Source organism: Polyodon spathula, chromosome 25 (assembly GCF_017654505.1).
Source record: "Polyodon spathula isolate WHYD16114869_AA chromosome 25, ASM1765450v1, whole genome shotgun sequence".
NCBI classification, from domain to species: Eukaryota; Metazoa; Chordata; class Actinopteri; order Acipenseriformes; family Polyodontidae; genus Polyodon; species Polyodon spathula.
This window is the reverse complement of record NC_054558.1, coordinates 19,789,726-19,800,939: the sequence shown is the minus strand read 5'-3', so window position 1 is coordinate 19,800,939 and position 11,214 is coordinate 19,789,726. Positions and strand designations below refer to the sequence as shown.

General features: G+C 40.0%; 1 protein-coding gene across 1 annotated transcript; it reads right to left on the bottom strand.

Moving 5' to 3' along the window:
* Positions 1-59: 59 nt before the first annotated feature.
* ggt1a (gamma-glutamyltransferase 1a) lies at positions 60-10,258 on the bottom strand. Its single transcript, XM_041227803.1, has 13 exons — positions 9,942-10,258; positions 9,067-9,237; positions 8,074-8,204; positions 7,880-7,969; positions 6,894-7,086; positions 6,187-6,347; positions 5,481-5,630; positions 4,760-4,896; positions 4,398-4,585; positions 3,942-4,069; positions 3,224-3,336; positions 2,522-2,635; positions 60-1,921 (listed from the first exon to the last, which is right to left on the bottom strand). Exons 1-13 carry the CDS (start codon positions 9,956-9,958, stop codon positions 1,778-1,780), a joined length of 1,737 nt encoding a protein of 578 aa, XP_041083737.1. The 5' UTR covers positions 9,959-10,258; the 3' UTR covers positions 60-1,777.
* Between the last annotated feature and the right edge of the window lie 956 nt (positions 10,259-11,214).

Below are 11,214 nucleotides of genomic sequence, written 5' to 3'. Positions count from 1 at the left end.
CAGATAACTGCACCAGCAGACGTGACCCACTTTCCAAGGGACAAGTGCATTGGGACAGCTCATTCACAGGGTATCACATGCTAAAGAGGCAGAAGGATCTCAGGCAAAGTCTGTTGGCATGCATATCTCATACAGTTCATTACATATTGCCGCTCATCCTCTCTACCTTCCAGCTCTTTGATCTGGGATTGATGCTGCTTGCTTTTATATGCTTGTCTTTTTAATGTGTAACTGTCTCTACTTCCATTCCTTATTACCTTTGTGAAACGAAGGGATTGCTTCATGCAGAGTTTACATGATTTATTTGTTTAAACGTATAAATGTGTCTAGGAACGCAGTATAATATCCATTAGTATAGAGGTTAAGTGTACAGAATGCACATGTAAAACATAGTGCTAGATAAAAGGTGAACGGTGCATCTTGAACTATAAAAGACAGCAAACTGCAACCGCCTTCTAGCAGCATTACTGTATCTAGAACATTTTACATTGAAAAGAACTTCCGATCTTTGACAGGGTGAGACGTACAGAGCGACCCTGAGCTGCATTGTCCCGTCCTCTTAGTAAATTTTGTCTTGGACTGATTTAAATATGTAAATTGTAATTTTTATACCTCATTGTTTTTGTACATGTTAAAATGATTTATTAACTGCATATGTACACATTAGAGGATTAGCCCATGTGTTTTCTTTTCTTTAATAAAGAAAGACTATATACATTTATCATAACTGAAAGGCAGTTTATAAATTGCTGCACTTGCATTTCGCATGGTCCAGCACCAGTGGCTTTGCCTCCCTGCAGTCCAGAATCCACACTGAGGCTTGCTTTTCAGTTAATTGAACAGTTCAGTGCCTCTACACAGGTTTGGGGACTTGCTAGACACTGTGGCTTCCATTAGAGAAGTAACATAGTTTTACAATGATAGAGATATCGTTCTTCTTTAGTTTAACAATCAATGTATTAAGCATCTATACATCTAACAGTGCATTGCAATAACATGTTAAGGACACTTTACAAATGCAAAGCGCTATTGTTATGCTATATTTATCCACCAACACCATCTATCGCTTTATAAACTATTATTATATATTTGCTTAAAAACATATTGCTTGGCACAGACAATTCAGCAGACCAAGAGAAATGTCAAACTACCCACCTTCTTTATCAATATCACCACATAGCAGCTCAGAGAGACGTACATTATACTTGGTTCTGGGTGTGTGATATGCATGTAGCTTAATGTGATGTTAATATTTTAATATGCTTTGGCTATAACACCTACATACTTTATCTGGATTATGGTTAGCTTTTTGAGTCTTCACAAGTTCAGTGATTTTTGATTTTGGTATACTATTATGTACTTATCTGAACAATAATGTTTCATAAACACGCACCATTGCCCTTTGTATTTCACCACACTGAAATGCAGACAGCAAATCTAGTGAAGTATAACATCAGCTCTTAAAAAAAATAAAAATGCATCTTTTAAATTGAGATTTGTAAAAAAAAAAAAAAATAATAATAATCTCTTTAAAAAAAAATGTGGTACTTTACCACTACAGAATGCATCATGTCCGATTCTCATAAGGTATTTAGGAATGCTGGTGTGCACTGGAAAATAAATCTTCAAAGGCGTGAATAATGCAAACCCACAAGTCAATAGGCATTGCAAGCCGACCATGGTAAAGAAATCCCCGTTCTGAGCGTGCTCTGCTGCTGGTCCTTGTCCTGTGATTGAAGCTGCTTCTCAAGGTTCTGCAGCTGAGCCGAGAGGATCTTCAGTAGCCTGCAGGGTAGCCCCCCTTCCTGTAGTCCGACTCTGCATGCAGCATATTGCCCCGTCGCACGATGGCTTGCACTATCGATTTGGAGGTAGACTGCTTTATCTCGTGGTGCTTCCCCTCAAGCCCTTCTTTTATACTCTGAGAACACAATTGCACATATAAAATTAGGATTTGGATTCAACTTGCTCCTCACCACTAAACTGTTAAGACCCTAATCAGCTAAACAAGGGCAGATCTTAATACCACAACCCTAGCTGATATTGTGCACACCTCTTTCCCCTGTATTATTTATTGTGTTTAGTGAGGCTAATAAAACAGTCAGTAACACATTGCAGGTGTCAGTGTTCAGATCTGCCACTGTTTGGATCATTAAAAGAATGTGTTGCCGTTGAGATCTTTCCTTTTGTGTTTGGTACAAAGAAAGGGTGTCCAGTTACATTAATATAACCTCCATACAAAAACACTTTAGGATTACGATATAAAACTTTTACTGTAGTTGAGGTACAATGCAGAAAACTGGGTACAAGAACATGATCATGGAGAAAAACAAAAAATCATGCGAGATGCTTGTTTCAGGCAAGTAAGACTGTCAATTGAAATGCCTCTTGTCTTTGAACTGCTCAGACGGACTGCAAGCTCTCCGACTTGTAAATTAGCAGATGGTGTTTTGTGCTCCAAACACAGCTGGTGCAAGTGAAGTGGACAATAGAAAGGGTTTGTAACAGAGAAGCAGCACACCTTGTCCATGTCCACTTCCACCTCTGTGATGCTGGGCAGGAGCTGGTTGTGCATTCGGGGTTCTGTTACAGCCTTTTTCACGTCGTAGTCAAAAAACAGTGCATTCAATATTACCTACAACACAAATGCAACTTTAATAAGCTTAACAAAGTCTAATCTTCGATTTAGAAATGCTATGTACATTTGTATTTTTATATACAAGCTACACGTTGTTTACAAGGTGCTAGTTTAAAATTCCAGGATTTAAATCAACTCTTCATTTATCCAGACAGTAGCTGCTGGCTGCAATAGACAATTCAACAAGCAAATGAATTAACTACTATGGTTACCTTTGAAAATGAACTGTACTAGAGTGCAGGTTACACTCTATAAAAGTTATGTTCCAAATCTTATGGTAGATAAAGCTAAAGTCCTACTGCAGTATTGTAAAATTGGCATACAAGTTCCTTTACTCATTTCTGTATTTCCATCTGTCCTACTGAGCAACTTAAAGATGTAACGTATAACCTCCTACTGCTGCAAGTAATAACAGAAGCATGAGTACTTGGCTCAGAGAATGAAATAGTTGAATAATTACATAGCAGAATGATTTTAGGAATTATTTCAGTCTATGAAAGGTCAAGGAAAAGCAAGCCAAGTCTAGTACATAAGGAAACAGCAAAGGAATCTAAGAGCCCTGATTGGCTCAGGCTGTTTACTCACCAGTGCCGTTCCCGTGGTGATTCTTGTTCCCCCAGAAGCACCCACCACCATCCTGACGTTGTTGTTTTTGTCAAACACAATGGACGGACACATGGAGGACAGGGGTCTTTTACCTGACAGTTAAAAAAAATAAATATTTGTGATATTCATTTTCAGAATTAACAAGAACATTTAAAACAGTTTTGTCAACTTGACTTATTTTATACATTTTTTATGTATAAAGAAGATTATTAAAGCATAACTGGGTACCTTCAACCTTGTCTTTTCTTTCCTCAGATGTTAGAGAACGTTGTACACTGGCACGGTTATATCTCGTTTCCATGTTCATTTAGCTAACCCGCATTGGCTGCCCCTGATTTTTTTCTAGCCCATTTTCAAAGCAGGATAGGTGGAAGCATATCACAGTATTGACCAATCACGTGACGAGTGTGCGTAAACACTGAATCTGAATCCACCTCCAGGTTTCTTTTTGCTTTGATATTATCATACCGGTAGTAACAAAAAGATCCCAACAGTCCATCCTTTCGGTTTTGTAAACAAAGGAATGTGACCTTAGCCGCACAGCTTGCTGGGAAAGAACCACCAACATCCATCAAAAACTGGTATTGCAGGGAAACAGAGTCTTATCACTAAACTCAGGGAGACTATCAATGGGGGTTCAGGAGCACTGTGGGAGAATCATGGAAACAAGGTATTATAATACTGCACATCACCTCACCTGGCTGGATGAAGTTGTTGTGTGAAGGAGGCACGCCATAACTGTTTTCAAAGAAGGGTGAACTGAAATCATCCATCTCGTCATTAAATAGTATACCAGACGTTTGGGAGCGGACCTTCGACCCAAAGCTATATAAAAACAATCCAAAGACGCACACAAAAAAATAAGATTTTAGAAAACATTGTTTTCCTTTTTGTTTTTTTTTTGTTTTTTTTGTCTTCCTGCATGCCACTTCACTTTACTAATTTTTAAGATAAAAAGAAAAACAAAACTAAAAACCTTTTTTAGTCAGACATTTCAAAAGATTTGGACAGAAAAAAAGTTTCTTTAGCTTGACTCAGATTTCATGTTTCTGCAGGATCATAAATATTGTTTACACACAGCTTAACCCCACCCCATATATAATGCTATGTCTTACAGCGAAAAAAAATGAAAACAGCTGCTCGTGGCTCTTACTATAGGTTGATGGTGCTCGTAGCTGCCACTGCACTCCCATCTTCAGCTACTACGGAGAGGTGTGAGGTCCCATGGTCATCAGGAACGTAGAAATCTGGACCGTAATACTGGACAGGGTGGGTCGTGTCGTCTGAGATTTTACTCCTTATATCATCAGCAAAATAATCAGAGGTCATATTGCGTAAGAGCTGCCGAAAACAAAAAGAGAAATAAACTGAATCAGTTTAAAATGGACAAATCCAAATACAGGTATTAGTTTTTGGACTAGAAGTCATGAAAGGAAAGGCATCGGTCGGTATAGTGTGAAAGACAGACGGACACAATCGGCATGTAAAAAAAAAGAAGGCTAGCGGGCCGCTTACACCTGTGATGTTGACGTAGTGCGGGTCTCCCAGCATGCTTCGCTTGGCGTATGCAAACCGGAAGGCTTCTAGGATCCGATGGTATGAGAGGGTCTTCTTCTCTGTGGTCGACACGCTGTCTTTGGAGAAGTTATATCCTGGGATGAGAAACACGAGGTTGAAACACTTCACTGGTGTGGTTTTCAAAAAATGCATGCAGGTCTTCTTAAACACTACTGTTCCTCGTGCATATTGATCAATAACTTCAGTACAACCAAGTTGCAAAACTGCCATTCAAAGCAAGCCTGCGATATACCGTAAAGGTCACCAATGATCATGTTGCTAATGCTATTAAAGGTGATGGATTCTGTCCATTGTTTAGAAATGGTGTGCTGGCGATGAAAGGACTGCGATGTCACAGGCAGATTTATCGAGAATTCATAAAAGGACTCTGGGAGGTACATTTCTGACTGGGGTTTTATGGCCAATTAGTGTTCCGTTTACCCATTCAGTCTGCAAAGCTTCATTAAGGATGTTGTAAACAGTCAGTTAGGAGAATTAAGGTTTGTGTCTGATCTGAGACAGTGTTGAGGAGGTGGCAGTGGAGGGGCTCAATTAATCATTTCCACAGAGAGAAAGGAAGAGAGAGAGAGAATGTGCAGAGCCAGCAAGCGCCATTCAAAAAAGATGAATGAAACTGGAAGGATTGCAAGCACAGTACAACTGGAAAGGGGATCTTTACCATCCAGTATGTTTAGGATGAGCCCAAGTACAGGACCACTGGAGGGGGCGTCTGGGATGCACAATTTATATTCTCCGATATTGATTTGTGGAGGATTCTCTGTCAGTTCAGGACGATAGCTTTGGAGGTCCTCCAGAGTTATAATCCCACCTGTAACACAGGAAGTCTCAGCCTTCAAAACTACAGTATATACACACCTTCTAAACAGGAAGTCGTTCTGGTCTCTTAACCAATGGTGCATCCTGGGAGTGTTCTGGGCTGTTCAACCATTCTGGAAAGGCTTCATGAATATTAGGGGTATGTCGATACTTGCACTCGTCCTAGTCATTTCCATAAGAAATATTTATCAGCAGGTATTAAATAAATCCATTCACTAATGTGTTGACTTCAAAAAACAAAAGCTGCCCTTCCCTGAGTACCAACCAATGGCAACGAACTTCCATGTGTTTTAAAAAGCTGTCTGGAAGCATAATTCGTTGCCACTTGTGGATACCAAACTCTACTGTATTCATAAAAACAGACTTTAAAAAAAACTCTAGCCATGTGAACAGGACCCACAGTCTCAGTTCACCTCATGCAACCGGAAGTCTCTTTAATACACTGTGCAGAAAACATGCTTCCTCCAGCATAAAGCAAAGGGATGATCTTGCACTCGCTGAAGACTTGAATAAAGAAATAACACATAGCATGTATCTGCCTGCTTCACCTGCCGCTTGAATGTCCTTGACCATCTGCTGTGCCAGAGATCCATTGTAAAAAGCGTCAGGGCCTTCCTCGGCTATAATTCTGTAGGTTTCTGCTAGCTTCGGAAATGTAATTGTGTCGTTCACCTTCAGGATTTTGCCCTCCGAGTTACAAAACACTTCACTGAAACAAAAAGGAAAATTAGGAACTTTGCCAGACCAAGGCTTCTCAAACTCGGTCCTGGGGACCCCCTGTGTTTTCTGGTTTTCATTCCCACTGAGCTCTCAATTACTTAACAAGACCCGTAAATGAACGATAATTTGCTTAATTAGACCTTTTTACTTGTTTAATCCTCTTAAATAGTTGCTGGTTTCAGATTAACTGTAACATTTTAGAAGTAACTTGAACTTTGCAACTTTGTAGGAGCTGGACCGAGTTTGAGAACCCCTGGCTTAGACCCTCAGAACCAGGCAGCATAAGTTTATTATAAAAGATAAGTATTCTGTAAGACTTTAGTACTTTAGTTCAGGGGTGTCCAAAGTTGGCCCTTCCACTCCTGGTCTTTGTTCCAGCACTGGAGTAGTTCATTATATAATGGTACCTGTTAAACCTGGAGTGGAATGACCCTCCAGCACTGTGATTGGACAGCCCTGCTTTAGTTTCTTTCTTTGATTGGGTGTTTAAAGTTATGTTTGAAGGTTTTACTTAGAATCCCACTGGGACTCTTACCATAGAGAAACGTCTTTCTCGATTGTCGTCTTGGTTTGTTTGATGGCGTCTGCTAGAATCTTGCTGACTGGGAACCCGTTCTTCGCTAGTTCAATACTGGGTTGGAAAAGCTGTTTCCACGGTAACCTGCCATGACGTTGGTGTGCCATCTGGTAGCCCCGTATCTCACCTGGGATAGCTATAGACAGTCCCCCTGCCACCAACAAGCAGGTGCAAAGACAGAGGTCAGAGGTTAGGGAAGTGGTGCCTCAGACAGATTGGTCTGTGGGTTGCAGTAGACATATGTTAGTTCAGAGCACGTACACAGAGGACATTCTATCAACACTGAAAAAAAAAGAAGGACCCCCCTAATTTTTAAAGCCAGCATGTTTTATGTGATTTTTATGGGTTATTAATGGTTGACTGAAGTTTGCTTCAGGAAAACTGTAGAGTTTATTTTATGCAATTTACTGTCAGTATGATTTAGCATTCCTCTCATTCACACTATGCAAACACAGAGATCTGTTGCTATGGCCATGAACGAGGTTATCTGCTGCTGACGGGTGGAGACAAGCTTTCTGGGTCCTAGTGCCTTCTCCGCATGTAGTCACATAGTAACACTTCACATGATGTGTCTTTAATTACTGTGTATTTACGTAGTAGTTACTTAGCAAATACATGTGTACTTACACATACTTACAATGTTATTATGCATAGGTACAACATACTTTTAAGTATATATATGGCTTCTTCTAAATGTATATATATGGCTTCACTCCCACAGGCTAATATATATATATATATATATATATATATATATATATATATATATATATATATATATATATATATAGTGCACAAAGAAGTACATTGTAATTATGTGTAACTAAGTAGACATGTATTTACCAAGTAACTACTATGTAAATACACAGCAATTAGAGAAAGTCTTACCCTACATTCATATAAGCGAGTAAGAACAACCTAACAATGTGCCAAGCCCTTCTTACCTTTCTCGGATAGTTCTGTGTTGTTCCCAAACATGTCCTGTGTTGCATTCCTTGGTGCCGTTTCTCTGGAATTAATAGTTTCTGTTTTGCCTTTAAAAAACAAAATAATAAAAAAAAAAACAGGAATCAGTACTCAGAGAAAGAAATCCATCCCTTTGCCTTCAATGTACCCAGTTTGTTTCCACAGCCCTTACCTGTGGAGGCATCGTAAATAGTTAGGAAGAGCCCTCCTCCTATGCCTGCGCTGTGTGCGTTCATCAGCCCCACACACAGCATGGCAGCAATAGCAGCATCCACAGCGGAGCCATTCTGTTTGAGGATGTCCCTGAAGAGAGACTCATCTTAAAAAGGATTTCTCTAATCCAGATGTAAAATCAGCTCCTTCTATTCGCAGCCATGTCAAATGCTGCGCTCAAGTGACCGTTACTACAAGTGACAATGAGATGGCTCCGGAGAGCTGCTGCTCTGTACTGTTCTGAATGAAGACATAGGTTGTTATGGTCATGGAGAAATGCTTGGATTATTGCTGTCGCAATATAGTCCTCTTCCCACAGCCCTTATAAAAGTTTACCACGGTATTTCTCCCCAGTATTTTTGTCCGTTACTGTACCATGCTTTTCCCACGTTTATAGTATGCATTTACTATAGTTTACCCTGGTTTGCCATGCTTTTGTATTTGCTCTACCACACCTCTCTGTGCTTTACAATGATTTCACTGTACTTTATTACACTTTGCTGCGCTCTTACTGTGAGACACTTTTATAAGGGAGTCATATCTGTGCACCTTGTTGTTCTTATCAAGCAGATTTTACAATACTGTTCCCAATTCTCTAAATCAACCATCTAGGTCTCAAACGAATGTATTACTGCCTATTTTGTTAGTCTTGATCTATCAATTAAATACATCAATGTTTTCAGAATGATTCCCAGTACAGCATGTACAGGTGCACATGAAGATGAACACACTGTCGTGTAGTGTGTGCTGTAATGCTCATCTGAAAACCCTTTTTGTCTGTTAAGTGTCCTTTTCATTTGGCTGAGGACACAGCCAAGGTGGTCAAGCACTTTCCAGCTCCTGCTGGCATTCCTGCTGCAGCGGAAAGCTGACACTGATCCTCACTGGTACGCAGTCTGTTCTGGATTAGCCTCCCACTCACCCAGCAGGGAAGAAGGGATTGAAGTCTCACCTCCCGATCTCCGAGCATTTTCCCGCGTCTGTTGCCACCGCAGCTCTAGAGTAGGAGTAGACGGATGAGGACGCCCTTGAGTCCAGCCCCAGGAAGATGCCCAGGAAGACGCAGAGAGCCGTGAGGAGCAGAGCAATCAAACCAGCAATGATAAGCTTCCAGCTCATTGTTCTGATTGGAGAAAAGGAGAGCAGGAACGTCCTCAGTCATTCAGTGGCACAGGTATCCATGCAGCTTAGAAATTTGACCATAAGTCATGAGACTTCAGCAGCGAACACCCCGTTTGTGACATAGCCTTGCGCAACTTTCTATTATAACTTTCCATTACTTTCTATTATAACTAAAAGCCCTACCAAAAAATGTGTTTTATCAACTGAGATCTGCTGAAAGTTCCCTGGGAAGCTTCTCTGACCAAATATGAAAAAATAAGACTACAGGAGGAGGGGTTTAGAGAACTCTATAATTCCTAAGGGGGGCTTAGCCTGTGGGGAGTGAAGCCAAGGAGAACATTATGGCTTAACAAATTCTGATAACTCATAGCAACCTCATCATTGCTTTAATTATATTACCTTATTAAACCAAAATTACATGAAGAACAAAACACATTGGTTTTGTTACTAGTGCTACCTTCATGCTGTCTCTTTAATATATTACTTGAACAGCTTTGCACGATGTGCCCGGTACCACTGACAACGTAAAATAGGTGTTTCACTGAAGTACAATGCATTACACAGATACATATACGGGTTATAAATCGAATTAGCTACGTATTTAAGCAAACTGTAAATTAATATATTTAAAAAAAAAAATGCCAGAACGCGAACCTGATAAAAAATGAAACTCATAAAGGTACAGTGATTTATATTAATTCTTACCGTTGTGTCGCGTTCATTTATTTAGCTGCATCACGAAGACATTATTTTCCGCACACCCAAACGCTGAATTTGAACGTAAATTGTTTTCACGTCAGAAGCATCATTAGGAGTGCTCTTTCGTTGGTTGCAAGTAAGAACATTGGAAATTGTTACAAATTACCAGAGGCTGTAATTGTAACGAACAATAAAGCTGTGCGCAGTGACGGAGTAGGTTAGGAACGAGTTGATTATACAGCAGAACCGCCCCTGAATGCAATTCATTGTACACACTAGCCTCTTGTAGCATTTATGATACCTCAAATATGCACTGTATTTCTCTTTACCGCCACAGTTATCCTTTATTGTTAATTTAATATAGCTGTGTGGTTTGTAGTGTATGCAGGTGTACTGACTTTATTTACCTTTGTTACTTTTGTTATTAATCTTGTGTGTTGCTGCACCTTGTGAGCTGCCTTGGTCTCTTTTTAAACCATTTGGTATGGGTTTAGCCTATACTAAAAGAAATACACAGCAAAGCACATGTTTAGAAAAAATCGCCTTCACCTGTCTCCATCGATCAGAGAACCTAAGACGCCCTTTCCCCCAGCAGTTAAACAGTATTGACTAAGTCATTGCTAAGTGTGGAAAGGCATGTGCCTCAAAATCAAGTGGATCAGTCAACCACCTGACGTCAGTTCTCCACAGATATGGGACTGCCACTGCCAAGCCCTGCTTAAGCTAGTTATATAATAATCACACAAAACAAGTCACAGCTAAGCAGACATGCCTGCCACACATCCAGAACAATTGTGCCCCAGCTGGAACAGACCCTGTTACCTTCATCTTTCAATACTTGCAGTACCCAAAGGCACGATGCTATTCATTTATCATTGCCCTGTACATCATTTTAAAACAGATACATGTGTAACAGGGCGTGAATTGGTGAACGCCGTGAGCGAGCAACTTAACCACTATGCAAAAAAGCTAGGCTTATCTGCATTTGCTGTTATAGAGCTTTTAACCTCATCTAGCCGACAAGAACTGGTAATCCGTAATGGTGGTGAATCATACAACACTGCCAGTAACGCATGTAAATATAAAGCTTTATAATTATGGAATAAAAACCACCACAGTTTTTCTCTTTTTTTTAATTTAATGACATGACCATAAAATAGAAACCTGCGTTCTGAACAAGGCCCTACATGTTTCTTTCATATTGAGTGTCTCAGGCTGCATAGAGGTTAAAGACCCTGTGAAGGACCTGTCATTGAAATTGTAAAAGTATGAAATAGAT